The sequence below is a fragment of the Dermacentor variabilis genome, chromosome 1 (assembly GCF_050947875.1).
Source record: "Dermacentor variabilis isolate Ectoservices chromosome 1, ASM5094787v1, whole genome shotgun sequence".
NCBI classification, from domain to species: Eukaryota; Metazoa; Arthropoda; class Arachnida; order Ixodida; family Ixodidae; genus Dermacentor; species Dermacentor variabilis.
The window spans coordinates 74,120,166-74,142,757 of NC_134568.1; the positions used below are offsets into that span (position 1 = coordinate 74,120,166).

The 22,592-nt window shown below is 44.6% G+C and overlaps 1 protein-coding gene across 2 annotated transcripts in view; it reads left to right on the forward strand.

Moving 5' to 3' along the window:
* Positions 1-19,733, forward strand: part of PIG-K (Phosphatidylinositol glycan anchor biosynthesis class K) — a 45,923-nt gene extending 26,190 nt beyond the window's left edge. The window contains exons 8-10 of one of the 2 annotated variants that reach the window (XM_075689900.1): positions 1,650-1,822; positions 10,863-10,927; positions 19,484-19,551. In XM_075689900.1, the coding sequence (XP_075546015.1) occupies positions 1,650-1,822; positions 10,863-10,896 (207 nt within the window). In that variant the 3' untranslated portion in view covers positions 10,897-10,927; positions 19,484-19,551. Of the gene's footprint in view, positions 1-1,649; positions 1,823-10,862; positions 10,928-19,483 lie in introns of both variants that reach the window. The other variant, XM_075689893.1, reaches the window with a different exon arrangement.
* Positions 19,734-22,592: the final 2,859 nt, after the last annotated feature.

A 22,592-nucleotide genomic window follows, 5' to 3' on the forward strand; every position in this document is an offset into this window, starting at 1 on the left:
TGTGGGACACAAAACCAGTACAGTTAGTGACCTTTATTTTTTTAACAACTTTAAGAAAAGACCTTCGATTTATCACAGCTTTGGTATTGCTCAAGTTTGCAGCAAAATTATTTTTGGGTCTGCATCATTAAATTAAACACGTTGGGACCTTGGTTTGTGGTTCCTGTAGAACAAAAAAAAAGAAAACTATGAAAATACACTATCTGAAACTTGACTTTAGAGAGACTGACAACCGATATTTAAGGACCTAGTTTTCTATGGCGCAATGCAGAGCTCACCCTTAGTAGTGTTTACATTGGCAACGGTTACTTCCAAAAGCACATGGATATTTATTAAGCAGAATTTTTTTTTTCACTCTCTCCTTTTTTTTTATCTGAGCAGCCTCTAAAAACAAAGCAAGAGTCCCTCCTCCAGCAACGCTGAGAAGTGAGAGCGATGTTGATAGCCCGCCTAGCAAATTGTGAAAGCCGCGCATCGTTCTGTTCTCACAGGAGTAAGTGTAACTGTGATTAACCACCTACATTTTGACCTTTTCAACCAGAAAACACCCGTGTACTTAGATTTAGGTGCATGTTAAAGAACCGTAGGTGGTCGAAATTTCCGGAGCCCCCCATTACGGCATGCCTCATAATCAGAAGGTGGTTTTGGCACGTATAAAACCGCAAAATTTAATTTTAACCTTTTCAACCACTTTTGAAAATAAATATCTGGTGCAGTAGGTCCATGTTGTTGTGCAGACATTTCTTATATTTCTACTGTGTTTTTCCCTAAGTACACACATGCATCAGGGCTGGCTGGCCCCCATCATTGTTGTTCTGTCGATAGATGAGCCAAGCCAGGAACTGCATACACTAGCAGAAGGTAATGTGGTGGGCCTCTTATGCAGCTTCATGTTTTTGCTGCGTGGGGTGCCAAAGGTCATTTTTCGCGACTCTTAGTGATGAACTAAAAATATAAGCGTTTAATGAGGAAAACGTGGCTCGTTTTGGCCACTATGATAGGAAATCATTCCATCAGTGGGGTTATCTCTATTCATGTTCCGGGCGGTTGTCTGTCCCCTTAACGCAGCAAGTTGCAGCAGAAATCTTGACTGCTTTTGAAGCCTGTTGGCAAGTAAATTTATGTCCAAAGAAGACGCATAAACAGTGATGCCAAGCTTTCTTTCTTTTTTTTTTTTAATGATGCGAACCCAAAAAAATTCTGTGTTGCTGCGAAAGTTGAGGGGAAATAAATCAGTGGTGAGCACAAAATTTTAAAGCTTTTCTAATAAAAATGCAGGTCAGTGCAGGGGCGGATCCATCGTAGCATCAAGCACGAACCTTCAACACAATTAGAGAGTGGGGATGTGTATTATCTGCTGAATTTTACCTGCACAGGAGTGCCAGCATGTCTCTGTCTCAGAAGGACCCTCTGGATCTCCCAGTGAGTCAGTGCGTCCTTATTAGGATACTCCAGGATCAAATTATACTGCCCTGCAAGTGTGGCTGGTACTAATTAGCAGCAACTTTGTACTTCTTTTTAACAAGCCCTACCTTAGCGCCAATGAACATGAATGTACTAATCACTTAGTAATAAGCTAGCAGTTGTCGAAGCTTCATGGTTTTTAGACCCACCTTCACCACATACGCTGCCCGTATTCTCTGTTGCAGTTACGTGTCTGTCCCAAGTCAGTGTGCATCTCAACAGCAGTTTCACGCAAAGACTTGTTTACACGTAACCTGGACCAAGTGCCCCTGACAGATTTCTTTGGGAGTGTGCGCAATGTTGAGCTCACTCAACAGAAGGTCACATTGAAGCCCCTGCCACCACCAAGCACATTGCTGTGAGTGTGGCAGCCAGCTCTTATAGTACAGTTGCAGTATTACAGGCACTGTCATTGTTGTCTTGCAGAGACCAGGGTAATTTTTCAGGATAACATTTAGTGTTGTAATACTGGAAAAATATTACCGTTATGCCTCTTCCAGGTGTGATTAAAGTAAATGACTGTGGCACTTCACCAAAAAAGGTTCCATTTTTTACCTTTCAACCTGGGGGGGGGGGGGGGAGTATTCTGTAAATGTCCACCTAATGGACTTCATTTCGGCCACCGCTGATTGGTTGGAGCTGTCTGGCGGCACCAGCCCAACCAATCAGCACTTCGGCAGCAGCCGAAATGGACAGTCCACTAGGTGGGAACTTAGAAAATTCTTTCCCCCCACCCACCCCGCACTCCTGGTTCAAGCGCTTCTGTTTAACTGAGTGAGCAGTTACAGTAGGTACTGAAATATTGCTTCTTCTGAAATAAATTTATTGTAGCAATTTTGATTATAGTGGCGATTAAAACAATCTCAGACTATGATTTCATGAGAAACAAGTGATTTTAGTGATATAGTTTTCTGCTTATGCAACAGTTGTGCTACAGTGTATTGATTGCTTTAACTATAACTCAGCGTTGTTAATCTACTGTCTGCATCAGAAGTGCATGGGTCACAAATTTTGTAAAGAAGCTCAATTTCTTTCAGCTTGTGCATAAGACAGTTCAGGGTGTCTACCAACCGGGAAAACCGGGAATTCTCAGGGATTTTGAGTAGTCTGGAAAAAGTCAGGGAAAACTCAGGGAATTTGGGCCTCTATTAGGGAAAATTAGCGGCAATTATATTGAAAGGGTCGAAAGTTGCGGTAATGCTGGATCGAGTAACAGACAGGAATCGTAATGAATCGTCTTTGATGCCCTGTCGTCGGCAGGAGGAGTTGCCAGTGTACAGTCAATGAGCGACTTTCCGGATTCCCGATAATTTGGACGGCTTCGCGGCCCCGCCACGTATCCCATAGAGTCATCGTATAAAAACGTGTGAAATTTCCGACGCAAGAACTCTTCGCCGTCCGAGTTTCCGGACGTTCTGCCGTGACCGCAGGTCCGAAGCGGCAATAATCAAAGGCACCACCACTGCCGTTTTGATTACTTCGCCACCTCGAACCGGCACTCTCGCACGCAGATTCGCTGGCTGCCGTTGCCACCATAGAGTTTCCTACAAGAATTAGGCCTAGCTGCTTCGACGTTCGCTATGAAGCTTCTTGCCGTTGGGTGTCGAGTTTTTTTTATTGAAAGAATTAGCTGCTGTCAGCAATGGCACGGACTCCGCCGTTGTGGTCCTCGCGATTGGCTTAGAAACTTGGAAAACACGGTGCGTTGCATAATGCTAGTTCCTGAAAGTCAGCTTCGCCTCTGTACAGAAATGTTACTTGGTGAAGCTTACAAGCTTGAAATGTTACACGCGTGAGAAGGGGCCACGGAACACAGTATGTATTCCTTAATTATACACGCAGGCACCCGCTATTTCCTGTCACAGTACGAGCATCGATATGCCTAATATGTGTACTGACAGGCCTTCAGAGCGTTTTCGAACGTGCTTGTGGCGGTTTGAGCCCCTAAGGGCAGTAAGTGACAGATTTTTTTTCCAACTGGCCGATTTTTCGGACGTTTTCGCGGCCCCTAGGGAGGTCGAAAAATCGGTCGTGGACTGTGCAACTGACCAAGATGCTTCAAATGGTCCTTGGGGCGAATGAGTGGCGGAAGGCGGACAAGAACAGAAATGACCTACGCATTGAGGAATGAACGGGAATGGAAGCTTGCTGCCGCCGTTTTGAAGGAGCTTGAGCTCAAAAAATAGTTTTGGCTGATGCCGAGATGCAGGTGTCCCTCATCCAAACCAAAATAAACTCTTTAAAGCAGTGAAACACAACACTCGGGCGTCGTGCGCGGGCTGAGATTTTGTCAGGACAGTTGAGGTTGACTTACGAGCTGTTGAGAGAGAATGTCAATTGTGACAGAGTTCGGGCCTCATCCCACTGAGGTTGCTATTAGTTGATAGAAATAGTTCATATTCGAAAATATTTGCTTCTATATGCATCTCCTTTTTATTCGTATATTTGATAATGTCCGACCCCATTTGCAATTTTTTTAGAGGACACTTTATTTTCTGTGCATTTTACTAACCCATGCCTTCTATTCTCTTTTTGAATAACATAAACACTGCTCCTTAGTATTCTAATTGGATTAAATCACGTTTTTATTTTTTTCATGTGCTTTCTAGAGAGTGACAGCATCAGGTGATATGGTTTCAGTCCGTCTTGACATAAAACATAGTTTTGCATCACTCCGGGAAATTTGCAATGGCACTCAGGGAAAACCTGGAAAACTCAGGGAATTTGGAAATGTCAACTTGGTAGACACCCTGAGACTTCTAAATGAGTAGAGTTCTGCATTGGTCTTATGTTACTGCAGACTGCAGTTGCTCCATTTCAGGCTACGAGCACAAGCTACATGAAAATTCTGTCTTTCCACAGATCCTGCACCCTGTAAACTTCTGATGCTTACAATATTTGTTGTTGTTGATCATAACAGGAAGCACTGTTATGTTATTACTGAAGGACACAGAAGAATTTCATGAACATTTCTGTGAAGTAACATTTGAGAACATGGCAACAATGCAGGTGTTTTTGGAATAGTGTGGTCATATAGACTAAATATAGCTCAGAGTGTTGTATTTTTGTGGAAGTTTATTGAGTGGAAGGGCAAAGGGTTAACCCTTTTAGGCACTTCATGTATTGTTGCACTTGACAAAGTAGTGCCTTGAAAGCCTAGTTAGCTAATAAAAATAATGTTATTTAAAACGTGTTGCCTACATCTTAAGATGCTTCTGATCACACCTAGATATGCTGCGAAGTTGATTAATATATGCAAGGTGCTTCATATTAGTCTAATAATCTTTCATACGGGAATCCATCAACTCTTTACAGCTTTGTGTTTATGACAAAGAAGATGCACTAGAAGCTCCATGGTTACCCTCCCATTCAGGGAGTTTAATCGAACTTTTAGATCAAACATGCATGACTGCTTGATATTTATTATTACCTATTATTACTATTATTATTACCTCCTATTACCACAATGTTTTCCAGTATCATGGCCGAATTAAATGCAAACTAAAATGTTGTGTCGAAAAACTTTTCTGCTCATTTTAATACACTTCATAGTAAATTAGTTCCATACATTTTTTTATGCTGTCCACAAACGAAAAAATGTAAAATTCCAAACAAGGCCCAAATCAGAAAAATTTTGTAACTTTGATGCGTTTTGATGCATTTTCTATTTCACACAGAAACTTGAAAAACGTGTCAAACATAGAACATCTTTTTTTGAACATTTACGCAAAACATTATCTTCGTACATGAAACACAAAAGAAAAAGAAAGTTAAATAAACAAGCTTTTTCAAAACTCATTTTCAAAAAATAAAAAAAAAACTGGTTACAATTTTTGAAAAAGCTTTGGGTGGAAGTCCACTTATGTCATGCAAAAGTAGGTGTGATAATGTTTCCTCATTCCTCATGTTTTATTCACAAGATATAACAGGCCAAAGTGGCCCATGATGAGCATGCTGGCTTTAGTGCCGCGATTACTCGTTCTGGTTTAATATTTACTCTCTTAAAAAGGAAAGGCAATAGTTGACACAAATGAAGGAAGGATTACCTTTACAAATGCATTCAAGAGGCAGTCCCAGCTGTCACATTGTACATGCTCAGAAAGGCCCAAAATTGGTGCGAGAAGCATTGAAAGTGGTCAGATTTTGACCCATACGCCAGGTAAAGCTTAAGCCCATCGGATGTACAAGCTGCGCTCGACTACTTCACCTAGGACAAGCTTTTTCGGGCTCAGCCATGAGCACCCAAGAATGACGTGTCAGTCATCACGAACGGCCAGAGAGAGTACATCTCAAAGCGGTTTATGACACATTCTATCCACGAGACATTCCCAATATTCAAAGCAGCTCACCCCGAATGTGCCATAGCCCTGTCGAAGTTTTACAGCATGCGTCCAAAATGGGTGCTGCTCGCACCACAGCGAGTGGTTTGCTTTTATTGTGCTAATGCCAACCTTTGCGTCTCTGTGCTTGAGAACGTGACCGGCATGGAAATGTCATTGAAAGGCAAGAAAACATTGTGCCTTTGTGGCTCCCCAACCACAGATTGTATGTTACGTGAATGCAAATGCTGCCCATGGAGTGAAGTACTCATTTTGGCCAATCTGGGAATGGTCGATGAGGACGAGGTCACATTTACTGTTTGGGGAAGTGGTGACTTGATCAAGATGTCCTCTCCAGCCCTTTTAGTGAAAGAGCTCTGCAAATGGGTGACCAAATGGATTCCTCGCGTATACATGCGCCACACTCAAGCCGCGGCTTTTCATGAGGCAAAGAAGTGCAAGCAGCGCAGAAGCATTGTTCTGCATTTTGATTTTGCGGAAAACTGGACAGCCCTTCTTTCAAATGAAACACAATTGTACCATTGGCACAAGAAACAAATATCCATTCTCATCTGTGCCGCCACAACAAGGAAAGCAACACAAAGCTTTACTCTCTTAAGCGACGACATGCATCACAACGCAGTGCACGCCCACTACACCCTAGGTAGAGTGCACGAAGCGTTAGATGAAAGAGCACCCGTCTACTGTCACGTAACATACGCCAGCAATGGTGCAGCGAGCAATTTTAAAAATAGGTACCAACTGTACGAGTTGTGCCATTCCAAGTGTACGTCTGCGAGGTGTATATTTTCTGCTACCGGGCAAGGTGAGAGTGCTTGTGACGGTGTGGGTGGACTCCTTAAACAGCAAGCTTCCCAGCGCTACCTGAGGTCTGAAAGTGCCACGTCCATTCATTCGGGACATGAGATGGTCTCCTAACTTAGCAGAAACCTCAAGAATGTGGCCCTGCTTCTTACGCCTGCTGCAGCCATCGAGGAGCATCAGCAGCAGAAGTCAGTGGAGTGGCATATGTGGATGTGTGCATGGTATGTGTGGATGAGTGCCTGCAATCTGTCAAGCGGACATGCACTGCCCGTTGCGAAAACTGCTGCTAGCCAGCCGACGGTGATTAAACCCTTTTAAATACTAACTGCAAAGAACATGCAATAAATTTGTTCAAGCACCACAAGTAGTGTCAAGTTTATTCTCTCTTGTGTCCCAGAAAACAAAGCAGAGAACACGTTCTCTGTTCTTTCCACAATAAAAAAAAAAGGGTAAACCTTCCTTCGTTTGTGGCAACCGTTGCCTTTTGTTTTTTTTTAAGCGAGTAAATATTAACAAACCGAAACGAGTCGTCGTGGCATTAAAGCCAGCACGCTCAGCATGGGCCAGTTTGGCCCGTTATATTTTGTGAATAAAGCAAATGGAGGAAATATATTATCACACCCACGTTTTGCACGACATAAGTGAGCTTCCATCTAAAATTTTTGTTAAAATTGGGACCGGTTTTTTTTTTTTTTTGAAATTTTGAGACTTAGTTTTTTTTACTTGTCTATTTAACTATTTTTTCTTCTCTTGTGTTTCATGTAGGGAGATCATCTTTTGCATAAGTGTTGCAAAGAGAACGCTAAATGTTTGACACATTTTTTAAGTTCCTGTGTAAAATATAAAATGCGCCAAGACGCATCAAAGTTACAAAATTTTTCTGATTTGGGCCATGTTAGGACTTTTTACATTTTTTTCATTTGTGAACAGCATAAAAAACGCATGGGACTAATGCACTGTGAAGTGTACTAAAATGAGCAGAAAATTTCTATGAAACAACGTTTTTAGTTTGCATTTATTTCGGCCGTGAATTTAAAAAAATATTGTGGTAAGTAATAGAAGGGTGCTGGGGAGGACGCTTTTCGGGAATAACATTTTCGGTTCCGTGCAGTTTGAATATTCCTACATGACAAATAAAAACTAGACAAAACAAAAATGTCAAGCAGACACGCATGCTTGATCTCTCGTGGAATTGCCCTTCTCGGAGTGCTTGAGATACAACTGAAATGTTTATTTTTGCAATGCCTTGCTGAAAATATGGTTATGCTATGATAACAACAAGAACAGAAAAGAGTAACTGTGACAACACCATACACAAAAACAAGTGCAAGGTTGCCAGTGTCACTATCAGCATCAGTACTTAGCGAGTGCACTTTTGAGAAGTAGTAACTGTTTCATATGAAATTTTTACAGTATCTTCTTTATTAGAGGCAGCATAAGTAATACCTTTATGTGTAATTAGATTTGAAATTCTTGTGGGCATACATAAACCAAACATCGTTTAATAGGCCCCTGGTGGCATGCGTGAAAACGGTGTTAGTGGCCATGTGAAATGACCGCAATTACCTTGAGGTCGAAGTGCGGGTGTTTCGTGGTCTTATCTCATCGTACGGTTCTCCGTATGATGGGGACATTACTCTGAGGCGATCAAAAAAAGCAAGATTACCGCGCTGAGTTGGTTCTTGGGCTCTGCATACTGCACTGGCATTTACAATATTAGATTTAACATAGGATTTGCATGTTTCAGAAGTGCAGCACAAAATTAACCAAGTCTGCATAGTGACACCAACTACAGCACCTTCTGGACTTTGAAAATGTGAAAGCATTTTGCATCTGAGGACCTCAACATCGAGATACAGCAATATATACCAGCAATACCACAAGGGGCTTGCTGGTCTTTGTAGAATAACCATTCAGTTTCTCGAGGCAGTTAATTCTGCTACAAACTATAAAACAACCCGCAGTTGGTTAGCGAGGTAATGCAACCAAGGGGTTAATTTTTCTGAGGTACGAGAGCTCCTGCAAAGTAGCATACAATGTGCAGGGGGCTAGGCTTCTTGCGCTCTCAATGCGTCTATGAAAGTACTTTTCATGGCACCCGCATGCCCTCATCTTAAGGAGGTTCATGGATGTCCATATGACAGGTGCATTACTTTGAGGCAGTCAAAAAAGCCAAATGCCTTGCAGAGTGCGGGACCTCACACCCATGTGTTTTGCCTAAGGCTGAGCTCTACAAGGGTCATCCAATGTGTGAGCACATTATACCAATTTTGAGCTTTTTATGCAACTTCTTTCTATAGAAGGCCAGTTGACTTGAGGCAGTACAGAGAGTTTGGCGCTATCAGCAATAATGTTTTCATGTGTTGAATTTTTATGTTTGCAGCAAATATCGTAACACTTGCCACATTAATGAGGCAAAAAAAATATTCATGCTCTGACTGGAGTGAAAAGAATCTACACAAATTAGACTCTAGAAAATAAATTTATTTCTGTGGGATCCCCTGCTGACAACTACCACTCCTCCCACTTCTTCACCTCTCTCTCTCCCTCTCTCGCTATATATATATATATATATATATATATCATGCACATGTTTGCGTTGCCGAAACAACACTTTGCTTAATTTCTGACAAAAGTTTTTCATTGTTAAGGCATGCAGCCACTTTGCATCAAATTATGGTATCATCCTTATGCTATTTTTCAGAATAATTATATTTGAAAAAAACAAAAATTTCATTTACGAATTGATGTATTTATATGATGTATGTCAATGACCTAGCTTGTACATGACTTGTAAAATGACCAGCACTAAAAATGGTGCCAAACAAAAGCAAGACAGTGCACTATCGCATGTTTTCTTGTTTGTTCGCCAGGCTTGTTGCAGCCCAGGTTACAGTGGAGATAACCGTTGTTTTCCAGCCAGATCTTCCATGGCTACGTACGGAAGAGGGCGGGCACTATTTTGCAAGTCGTCTGTCAGTCAATCGCACTTTTGTCATTGTGGGCATGCTATATTATTCTACATTTAAATGTACAGGAATGAAGCTTTGCGCTAGAACTTCAGTAGTATCATGTGATGCAAGTTACACTCACTTTCGGTGACCCGCTGTCCGATTTGTTTGAAGAGCTGTTTGGACGTGACTTGCGGTCATGGTAGTGTAGTCATCACACGACGCATGTTGTTGTTTGATCACGTTCGGGAACTGATAGGCAGACAGTCGGAAGCAGGGCTGATTCCTGTTTAGAAGCCTTTGTGAAAATTACGGTATCCGTAGTTTGCCATAAAATAAGGGCCAGTAGCTTCAAGAGATATTAAATTTAGTGTCGTGTCTCCTGAAACTAATCTATTCTGAAAATTACCAAGATGTTTAGATAGGCTTTCCGCAGCAAGCAGCACACGTTACGACAGGGTCGAAGAGCCTCAGCTAGGCAACTCACCACGGCCGTCTGGTGTTGTGATCAGGCAGTGACGAGAACCTCTCCCCATGTTCATAATTATCCGCCAGTTTCATTCTTGACACCCTTTATGTGCGTCCTCCCTCACTCCCTCATCGTATCCATCACCGCACCCTCCTTAAAATTATTTTCTAGTAGTCACTGTTGCACTCAACATTCACTAGGCTGTGGAACGGCGTAGTGGCAGCCCCTAACATTCCTCTATTTCTGTTTCTGCATGAATTTCGAGGCCATTCACCTACCTACCCTCCCACCTGTTTGTTGTGGCAGTTTCTTAGCTTCCCTGGCCCAGCACCTCCGTCCTTGATATAATTTGCCGTGTGCAAATCAGCGTGCTATAGGTCTTTCTTTCTTGTCCTGTTTTTTCCCTCTCCTGTTTTCATTCTTAACAGCATGTACAGTGCTCAGCGATTGAAAGCCGATACTTGGACAGTATAGCGGCCAGTGATTCTTGTGCAACCGGTGAGCACTGGGTGATCACTGAGGGGGCCCAATTGCGTCATGATGCATCAAAATGACCTTCGTTTTTATGTGACACAAAAGTGTATCAGCTCAATGACTCCAGCGCCCAACGGTGGCACAAAAAAGTGCCGGCCGTCATGCTGTCTGAGTATCGCGTTTCAGTTGCTGAACACTGTACAAACTAGCCTTACAGCAAGCTCTTCTTAAGTTTACTAACATAATGAAAGTCAGAGACAAGGGAAAGAAGAACAATAAAAAATGGAGGGGGGGGTGCTTAGTATGCATTTCCTAGATAAGCAAGTCGCAATATTTTCGGAATGCTTTTCTTCCGCACAGCGTCGTCGACAAATTGGTCAAGTACCAAAAATGAGAAGCTCTTTGACAACAGACATGAAGGCCTGGTAGGGAGCAACAGTACCCCCAAGTTTTATGCATGTGCTTGTCCCATCTTTATGTGGAATTTTTACCGCTCATCTCCCCCTCAGCAGTTATGGTTAACATGGATCCGGAATGAGGTAGAGGCTGTAATGTTTGGGTTCAGGCATGAAATAGATGGTAGCTGCCCATGCCAGTGTCCAACTTATCCACACTGACGACGTTGTTGAAGGGAGAGACTTGTTTTCATTGAAAATAAGGAACATGAGTTTATTTACAGTATTTACATGAGATCGTTACAGTTCATCAGTCTAACATGACTGAAAGGAATGCACCCTGAGGAGCTGCCAACGGCTCCTTACACTATGTCCTCCCTAGATCCCTAGGTGAGGGAAAATGGCCGTTCAACCTGCTACCAATTCGGAGCGTTCAAAGTCATCGTAGCCAAAGTGCCTTTGAGGCGGAGGGTTTACACACTCGCTTCCACACAGGTTTCACTGACCACACCAAGGTGAGAGGGTTTTCGCAGACAAGAGTCTTGCCCCGAGCAGGCGCCTCTTCATCCCAGTCTGGACCCTGCAGACAATGGCCTCTGTTTCTGTCCATGACTTCTAAGCCCAGCGGGACGGCCACAATACATCTTCTCCCAGGATTTCCACCGCTTCTAACAAGCCGTGATGGCAACAGCAAATCCACTAACAATACTTGGTCCGCCGACCGCATTTAGTCATAGCGGCGCCGAGGGGGTGTTGATGCGGCACATCGTCGCCCCTACAATACGAGTCGCCACAGCAGGTGGGGAAGGGTTCTACGGTCGCTTTTCGGAAGTTCGCCACCTCTGCAGCTACGGCTGGCTGCGAAAATTTTGTAGGTCGGTACCCTTGCAGGCCATTCCTAACAGGTCCTCCTTGGCACGGAAAATCTCGACTGGCCAGTGCTGATAACCGCTGGGCAGGAAGAGAATGGCTGGTGGCAAGAGGGGGCGGGGACGCCTTGGCTTGCAGCGACCAGCTGTGAAATGACACCGCCCAAAAAATCCAACAAGGACAGGCAACTGCAAAGCGAACCCCACAACACAGCTCTGCACCGAGATGACGTATCTTGGATCTCACTTTAGACCCGCTAGGCTTCAAAGAAAACATAAGTGCAGAAACAACAAATGCTGCATTTCGCTATGCCAATTTATGAAGCAATTTCGTGCTGACAAATTGAGCAATCATGGATGGAGGCCTGCTAAATGAGAGGGTATCTTCTTGGCTTAACAAAATTAACAATAAGAACCCCAAAATTTCGGTGGGATCCCTAAACGCAGAATTCAAATTAGCCTGCTCAAACCATCCGCATTGCTATGCAACTTTCCCTCCTTATATCTAACGGAAAAGTTCTACTTTTGGAGAGTGAGGCTCCATCAAAGCAAGCGGCCATTTTTGTGTGACATTTGATTGAGCCATGTCAGAGGACAGTGGTCGGTCTCGAAGATGAACCTCGCTCCGTACAAGTAACTTGACAACTTCTGGGCTCCCCAAACTAAACAAGCACATTCCTTCTCTGAAGCGCTGTAGGCTTCCTCTCTTACAGTTAGTTTACGGCTGGCATAGAGGATAGGATGTTCCTCATTATCGTCGCCGACCTGACTAAGTACCACGCCCATATCCCTGCCACTTGCGTCACACTGAACTATGAATTCCTTTGCGTAGTATGGCGCGCAAAGCACAGGACGAGAAACCAATAGCGTTTTCAAACTTTAGAAAGTGTTCTCTTTGTCCTTATCCCAGTTCACGCTATTCGATGCTCCCTTTCGGAGGGCATCCGTTAAAGGACTTGCCATTTGCGAATAATTCGGAATGTACCGTTGATAGTACCCCACAAGTCCCAAAAATGAACGAATGACTGTTTTCGTGCGCAGCTGAGAGAAATCTCTAATCATAACTATTTTCAGCTCAGCCAGCCGTCTCGTGCCCCGACTGACAACATAGCCCAGATAAGTAACCTGCGAACAGCCAAATCTACACTTTCCCGCCTTCATCGTTAAGCCGGCTTCCCTCCACCGTGAGAACACCTGTTTGAGGTGCGATACGTGCTGTTCCTAGCTGTCCGAAAAAATTGCTACATCATCAAGATATGGCAAGGCGAACTCCTGCAAGTCTTTTAGGACAATATCCGTTAACTTAGAGAAGCTAAACGGCGCATTCTTCAGCTTGAAGCTGAGGGCGAGAGGGCGAAAAGTCTGAAAGGGGAATTTGCCAGTATCCCCACACGAGATCTATAGTTGAAATGTATTTAGCAGTGCTAACTCTTTCGATTCGTTCCTCAACGTTGGGTATCGGGTACAGCTGATCTCTAGTGGTGGCATTTAACTTCCTGTAGTCCACACACGGACGAGGGTCCTTAATAGGTGTTTCTATAGTAAGTATTAGCGGTGACATGTAGTCACTCTCAGCGGGCTCAATAACTCCCAACTCTAGCATGCGCTGTATCTCTGCCTCCATAATTTCTCTCTGTCGTGAAGACGCTGTAAGGCTTTGATCTTACGGGTTCGGTTGACGTCAGCTCTATTTCATGCGTTATTAGTTCGGTTCCACCTGGCCGATCGCTGAATCCATCGAGATATTCCCCTAACATCCCTTTTAGCTCATCTAGCTGCTCAGGTCTAAGAGCGTGCGAGCTTACCGAATGTTTTACTACTTCTTCTAGGCTGATTTCAGAGTTGGAGGTCGCCTTATACTCACTAAAGTTGGTACTAGTGTCATCCTGCTCTTTGACGGTATAGTTAACGACTCCGCTCCGCTCTATATACGGCTTCATCAAATTGCAGTGATATATCCTCACCTCCTTCCTATGACCGGGCATGTTCAGAGCATAGTTAGTATCTGAAAGTTTGTGCAACACTTTAATGGGCCCGTGAACCAGTGAACTTCAAGCTTGTTCTTTCTTGAAGGTTTGAGGATCATTACTTGGTCTCCGGCGTTAAACGTACGAAGCCTCACATTCTTGTCGTAATAAAACTTGGCATTCTTTTGAGCTACTCCCATGTTCTTTTTTCGACTAGTTCTTGGGTTGCACTTTACCCGCCGTGGTTGCTCAGTGGCTATGGTGTTGGGCTACTGAGCACGAGGTCGCGGATTGAATCCCGGCCACGGCGGCCGCATTTCGATGGAGGCGAAATGCGAAAACACCCGTGTACTTCGATTAAGGTGCACATTAAAGAACCCCAGGTGGTCAAAATTTCCGGAGTCCTCCACTACGGCGTGCCTCATAATCAGAAAGTGGTTTTGGCACGTAAAACCCCATAATTTAATTTTAATTTTAAATTGGGTTGCACTTAGCCATTGTAGCAGATTTAGCACACATTCTACCACTGTTGGACTTTCTCCTCTTTCCTCCCACGTCTCTCTTAACATTCTCAGTGGAGAATGGAGTGTCCTCCCATACACTAGTTCTGCTGGTGAGAACCTTGTAGCCTCATGAGGAACCGTTCGCAAAGCAAACAAAGTGGCCGGAAGGCAATTCTCCCAGTCCTCCCTGTGTTCTTAACAGAGCGCCCGCAAAACTTGCTTAAGCACTGAATGCCATTTCTCTACACTATTTGACTGAGGGTGATAGACGGAACTGTGCATCAACTTTACCCCGCACTTTTGTAAGAATGTAGTAGTCAGTGCTCTGGTGAATACTGACCCTTAATCCACCTGAATTTTGGCTGGAAACCGAACTCGTGCGAATACTGTCAAAAGCGTGTCTACTACTTCGGTGGAGCTGAGCTCTTTCAGGGGGATTGCTTCTAGAAACTTTGTAGCTGGACACAGCATGGTAAACAAGTACCTGTAACCCGAATTTGTCTTTGGTAGAGGCCCTACCGTGTCTATCACAAGTCGTCTGAAAGGTTGTTATTAAAGTCCCTACCTTTAGTGGAGCTTCCATGTTTCTCCTGGTTTACCCGAGCGCTGGAAGGCGTCGCATGATCTTACAAAGTTTTCTACGTCTTTGAAACAGCCAGGCCATTAGTATTCCATAAACAATCTTTCCTTCGATTTGTTTATGCCTAGGTGGCCAGGCCACCCATTTCCATGACAGAGACTCAAAAGGTCCTCCCGGTACTTAGTAGGTACCACTAACTGATCTAGAATCCTACTCTTTCGGTCTCTGTAGTGCCGATACAGCAATCCTCCTCTCTCTCTCGTATTGTCAAATTGCGCCTAGCAATGCCTTCTTTAGCTGTGTGATCTAGTTTAGGTAAGCTGTCATCCTTTTTTTGCTCTGCTGCCAGTGAATCTCTGTCCATACATAAGAGCTGATCAAAGTTCTTTGAGGCCGGTGATAGTAACGACCCTGTCTCACCTGTGAGTGCGTCAGCTGGCTCTTCCTGCAGGCATGAACTTTGACACCCTTGTGATACGCTCTCATTGAGCTCGTCAGCTGGCAGTGTTTCCTCAACCATTTTTCCATCCCTCAAGCCTAGCTCGGATTCGGTTACTGAAGTTACCTCTTTCGCTACTTCCGCTGGAGCAGCTTTTGCATTTTCAGCCGAAAGCGACGCGACTTTACGAGCTTAGCCTTGCGTCAAGCCTGTACTATGCCCTCTCCCAGTTTAAGCCCTTTGTCACGCAGTAACTGATTCGAACGATTCAAAAAAATGTAAGGGTACTGCAGCGACAAAAATTTGGAAACTGCAGCTTCGGTCAACAGCTCCCCGAACGGTCCACTAATTTTGACTTTGACCATGGGCAGACACACGCTGTGTTCTTCTACAACCTGTTTGATCCATGCTACTTCTCCAGTGAAGTCATCTAGCGTCATGTAAGACGGATGGACAATGTCCATAGTGGCGGCACTGTCTCACAGCACCCTGCATGGTTTGCCGTTAACTTGCACGTCATGAAGATATGGGCTTAAAAGTTCCATATTCTTGTCTTTTTCATCCACGTAGGAGAAAACTACGCTAGGCTTCCCGCAGTTTACAGCGATATGTCCCAGTTTGTGGCCCTTATAGCAGCGTATTGGTCTGAAAGATTCGAACTTTCTTTTCTGCTCTCTTTGTACGGTTTCTCCATTTGATTTCACCTCGCTCTTTTCTGAGGGCTTTTCCTCCATGTCTACAGGCTCCGGTCATCTAGTCTGCGAACCCCTTTTGAACGGAAATGGTTTCCGCGGTCGTTTTCGACTGTCCCAATTTCCATCCTCGGCGTTCAGCTTTCTACGCGTTGAGTCCTCTTCGGCTAATTCAGCCGCCCTTTCCACAGTGTTTACGTTTCCTCTGTCTTGCACCCACAGCTTCACAGATTGAGGGATGCTTTTATAAAACTGCTCTAGACACGTGCATTTAACAATCATGTCTCTGCTCTCGTACGCTTCCGCGCTTTTCAGCCATTCGACTAGGTTGGCCTTTAAGCTATATGCAAACTCTGAATATCCCTCGCTATCCTTCTTGCCTGTGCTTCTAAACCTCTGCCAAAAAGCTTCGGCTGAAAGGCGGTACTTTTTCAAAAGACTAGCCTTAACCTTTGCATAATCATATGCATCCTGCGCATCAAGTCTGGCGATTACTTCTGCAGCCTCACATGGCAACATAGACAGCAACCGCTGTGGCCATGTACTCGGACCGAAGTTCATCTTCTCGCAAGTCCTTTCAAAATTGCTTAGGAACAATCCTATGTCGTTCCCGACCTCAAATGGCTTTAGTAGCCTGTCCATGCGGTATGATTCTGCCTCACTTGATCGTCCCAGAGCCCCTTCACTTCCTTGAGATAACTCTAAACGCTTGCTTTCAAGTTCAAGTCGTATTTTCCTAACTCACGATCTTTCTCGCGTTCTTCTCTCTCTCTGTCCCGCTCTTCTCTTTCCCATTCTTCTCTTTTCCTAAAAAGCTGTAACCCAATTTCAATGTCTTCCTCACTGGCCTGTTCGGAAATTAGCTGCAATAATTCCGATTTTAGCATTTCCTTGCGTACCTCTAGGCCCAGTCCCTTACCAGCAATCAACAATTCGTCTCTCAGCAGTGTCCTTAACTCCATGATTGCTGCTTTACTGCCTTGATCCTGCTCGCTAAACCTACCTAGGAAAACACAACCTAGCTAACAATCAACAATCCGGCTTCCCTACTGTTCTAAACAGAACAACCACAAAATGAAGCCTAGAGAGTCAAAGCAAGAACCAAGCACTCACCGCAGACACAGCACCATGTCGCAAAGTCGGTCTCACCGCTGTCAGCCAGTTGTAATGTTTGGGGGTCTGGCATGAAATAGATGGTAGCTGGCCCATGCCATTGTCCAACTCATCCACGCTGAGGACGTTGTTGAAGGGAAGGATTTGTTCTCATCGAGAACGAGGAATATGGGATTTATTTACAGTATCTACATGAGAACGTTACAGTTCATCAGTATAGCATGACAGAAAGAGAATGCACAATCAGCAGCCGCGCCACGGCTGCTGATAAACACTGTGTCCTCCCTAGATCCCTAGGTGAGGGAAAACGGCCGTTCAACCTGCTACCAATTCGGAGCGTTCATAGGAAGGCGGGTCGGCTATCATAGCCGACCCGCCTTCAAGGGGGAGGGTTTACACACTCGCTTCTGCACAGGTTTCACTGACTACACCAAGGTGAGAGGATTTTCGCAGACACGGGTCTTGCCACGAGCAGGTGCCTCTTCATCTCAGTGTTTACCCTGCAGACAATGGCTGCCGTGTCTGTCCATGACTTCTAAGCCCCGTGAGACGGCCTCAAGACTTCTCCCAGGATTTCCACCGCTTCTAACAAGCCGTGACGGCGACGGCGAATCCACTAACAATACTTGGTCCGTCGACCGTGTTTAGTCATAGCAGCGCCGAGGGGGTGTTGATGTGGCACGTCGTCGCCCCTACAATACGAGTCGCCACAGCAGGTGAGGAAGGGTTCCACAGGAGCTTGCTCCCGAGCTCGTTACAGGAGCTTGGGAGCTCGCCACCTCCGCAGCTGCAGCTGGCTGGTAAAATTTTGTAGGTCGGTACCCTTGCAGGCCGTTCATAACAAGGCGCGCTATGAGTGGGGCCACAGTGTTCTGTGCATGGGAGAGGAGATCGCCCCCATGACACCCCTCCCCCCCTTTTGACCACCACTAGCCTTCGCCTTGCTTTCACATTCGGGCTTTTCCTTTCATCCATGTTGCTCTTCTGGAGTGCATCTCCTGTTCTGTCTGTACTTTCTGTTCCATGGAGAAGGAGAAAGAAGGGAGGAGGGTTCGTCAGAAGATTTTGGGTAAGGGGGAGTTTCAACCCCCTTAGCTATGCCAATGCTCTAGACTGATTGCTGGTTCACAATTTTCTGCAGACTTGGTCCCACATGACCTTGTCCTGGTCTTGCTAGCAATAAATATCTTGTCAAGTGGAAGAATTATAATTGCACTCTGTGCATACTGGGCATTTCAGCAAAGAATGGCAAACTCTCATGGACATTGCAGTAGCTTATAAAAGCAGTTGAGGGCAGCATATTGAAGGCAGCAGCCATCAGGAATTATGGTAAATTGTAAATAACAAAATTTTAATTCTATTAGGGCACATATGCTTGTAGAATTGAAGCTAGCCAGGTGCTCAAAACATGTCACTCTCTCAGTCCCAAGGATGGTGCTACTCGAGTTTGTAGGCCCGAAGTACATGGTGAAATTCATTCCACATGTTCTCTCCAAAAGCCTTACTCATGCACTTTGTGACAATACTACACAGCGCACCAGTTTATTTCACTGCTCATTTTGCTGGTGGACATCCCCAAATTGCTGATTTGGGGTAAAGGTCCACCGTGGCATTTTCTGTTGACCCAGCGAAGTAGTGGCAATCTCTTCTCCTTAGATCTTTCCCAATTTGTGTAGGTGTAGAAGCACCGCCATGTTCTTCTCGCTGAACTTTGAAGCATATTGAGCCGGATGGTGGTAAATATACATATAAAGAAACAATTCTGCATTGAACGTAGCTAGTGGCACGTCACTCACTGGAGCTTTACAAATTTGGGCGGCTTATTGGATATGTGCCTTGAGCAGTGCCAGAATTCAATTTGTAAGTTACCACAAGGTAATTCATGAACCTATTAAATGCAGCTGAGTTTGAGTATAATGAATTTGGCTTATAACAAAGTTGGTCTAAAATATTTCTCACCTATATCAGCTTGTAACAAATAAAGAATATGATGATATTTTCGTGTCGAACACAATGTTGTAAGATGCCTCGACTGTACTACCGGACATCCACTGCTGTGAGTAGTGCATTGGTGAAAAAAACTTCACTCTTTAGTAGGTATTTTGGAACCTCAGATAAACCGATTTTGCAACAGGATGACAAAACTTGAGACTTCAATGACGCAGTATGCAGTTGGAGACTACAGTCAAGTGCCTCTTCAACAAACGTCTCTACAACGAAATGACCTGTATAATAAGGAATAATTCTGTCCCGGTTCTGTGTTGAGCTGTGTGGTGTGCGACCTTTACAACGAAGTGAGCTATATACTGAATGATTCTGGGACATCCAAGCACTTCGTTATAAAGATGTTCGACCTTGCTCTGAGAAACTAATTATTTTCTCATAAATTTGATATTTGACTCATGACCTTTTATATTTTTCAGAAGCAAACCACGGGAAAACACCACTGTCAAGCAAAAGCAAGGCTGGCATAAAATTGGCCAATTTTCATTCCTTTCATAGCAGTACCACATCCACTTAGAGCAACTCGAATTGATACTTAATTAACATGTGCACAACAACCAAGGATAGAATGTCCTTGCTCTTCCGTTGTACAGTCACGCACAAACTGTAAATAAGCACTTGTAGCAGCCTATTACTTAAGATATTTAATAAAGAAATTGAATTGTCTGAGTGCCAAGATTCCCTTTTTTGCTGTGTTATGAGTCATGATATCTTCTATTTAGAAGGTATGCACTTGAGTTGTGCACTTGAGTAAAATGAAAATATTGTGCTCCTGTAACCAGGAATTGATCATAACAAAGCAATGACATCGAGATGTAGTATATTGGCTCAATCAAAAGGTAGAACTAAAGGAGGGGGCAGCAGTGAGAGGAAGGAAATAAAAGGAAATGGTAACATGTCTACCTCTCATGGCTTGTTTGGAGTCAGTGCAGTAATCATAAGGCGTGGTCTGCATAGAAAAGGAATTTGATGCAATGCACCACCACATACATATTTATTACACCAATGTTCCATGCAGTGTAGATGGCAAACTCCAGTTTGGCAGCGTTCCTAGTACTGCTGCAAAAGATTGGTAGTGTTTACTATCCAAACTGTGACTGTATTAAATAGCAATGTTTAATAATTCTTGATAAAAATATTGCTATTAAAAGATGGCTGGAGAACTGATTAGCTTATGGATAGGAAACAAAAACTTGAGTGAAACGAATTACAGCAGACTCTATTTGAATGAATAAATGAATTCTGGGGTTTTACATGCCAAAACCACAATTCGATTATGAGGCATGCCGTGGGGGCTCTAGATTAATTTTGGCCACCAAGGGATCTTTAACGTGCCCCCAATGCACAGGACACATGCGTTTTTGCAATTCACCCCCATCTACATGTGGTCGCCGCGGCCAGGATTTAATCCCACAACCTCGTGCATAGCAGTCCAACACCATAGCCGCTAAGCCACCACGGCGGGTGACCCCATTTGAGATGAGCATGAGGGCACTTTGGTAATAAGTTATGCCTAATGGTACTAAAGAAACAACCAGAAAATTTTTAGCTTACCGGAGAATTCTGTCTGAAACAGAGTTCCAGTGATTTACAACCTCAGGCCATTTTGGAGCAGCCAGACGTGTTTCGGAGCAGTAAAATGGGCTTTCAGGGCAGGTTAATGAAAGCAATCACAAAAATGAATGTGTGGAGCTGTTATAGTGGGCAAGCTATGTGAGAGCAATATGTGGTCGCTGGTCCATAAGCTCAATTGAAACATTAAAAATGAGACCACCGCTTCGCCACTGTCCTCACTACGGACTACGATGAAGCAGTGGTGTCCAAAGATGTGCTTTAAAAAATTCACCAATGATTGTGATACTCCCTAATGCAAAATTTGAGCGCAACTCTATGCATGTTTTCATTTCGCGATATATTGGCTGGTGCGGACACGTTGCAAATGGAGTGAAGTGTGGGGCAACTGCCTTGCTAATCGGGAGATTGTGAGAGGCAGCGTGTGGGCACAATTCACAGCAGCTGCCGCAGGCTGACGTCAGCCCATGCAGCGCTTTGTTTTCACACAGACTACACATGCCACTTTGGCACCATCTCGTAGCCGTCATCGCCGCAAAGTCCATCTTGCGGAGCACTATTCTTTTATCACACTTTCGCCATACTCTCCTCCTACGATTTCCTCCAGCCTCATGCTCTCTTCGCTATCGCATAATTTCCTACAATATACTAGAGGGAACTCTGGCGCTGCACTCGTTGAGCCACCATGGGAATCATGGGAAGCACATTGATTTGTCTGATCTTCATGCTTGTGGATTCAGACGTTCTTGTGGATTTGTTTATTACGCTTTATATGCCTTCGTTCTTGTAAATTTCAGAGCAATTTATACACTTCGAAGTGCAGAAGACACTGCAAACATGCACAATCTCTACTAATTGCAACAATTGAGCTTGTCGAGGTGGCCAAATCGATATGCGCCATGTGTCTCAAGGCACTGGCTTGCCCATGATAGATTCATATGGCGTTTCATATCACTTGTCGATGCATGCGTCCGTGGTGTAATGGTTTCAATATCGGGCCTCTGTGCTACAGTACCTGTGTTTGAATCCTGCTGTCGGACAATTTTTATGATGTTTCTGTAATCATTTAATATGCAGTACATTGTTGAAAACAAAGAGTTTACAAAGTCACGAAGCTGTTTGAAGCTAGAAGGACGAAGTTTGGGCAAATCCATGTACTTCCCCTAATTCCCATGCTAGCTGAACCTGCAGCTCCAGTAGACACTAGCGCCAGAGTCCCCCCTAGTAATTAATGTATGGAACTCTATGCGCTATTGCCGTCTTTCATCTCCCACTGCGCTTCGCGTTCGTCTTTCGCTGTGCTCGTTCGCTCGGTTAAGAGGGACATCTCCAACGCTTGCCGCAGGTAAAGGCGCGCACATAGTCCGACGTAGCGTGAAGGCGCGCGCACACCCTACGTCACGCTGGCGAGAGCAACAGCTTCAATAGTTCGACGCACTGGCGCAGCCAACGTAACCGGACGCGGCCAACGCGATCCGCCGTGCCAGACGTCGACATATCTCTTGCTCCATCCGCGCGTTGATCGCGCCGACCCATAATGCATTGCGCGAAGCAAAAATGGCGCCCACGCCGCTTCGCCGACGTAGCCGACGGTCGCAGACAGCCCACAGTTGGTTCTTTATTCTATGGACAGTCGTTCGAAGCGGTGCGTGGGCTGGGTATCGCTCTGCGCATGCTTCGAAGAGAGCAGCCGACGGCGCGCGCGTGTAGGCATTGACCCTTTTCGCGAAGCTCTAGTGAAACGAGATATGACGTACATGTACGCCTTCGCCTGCGCGCCGCACGTTGCCTCAGCGAATTTGGTCCAGTGACCCTCTGGAACAGAATAGGACACATGGAAGAAGTCATACAGGCGTTACAAAAAGCGGCGTACACAGTACAAGCTTCGCTGATGTAACGGCCCGAAATGCTCATCCGAAAAATCGGAGCCCTATGTGGACAGAAAAGCTGCCCCGC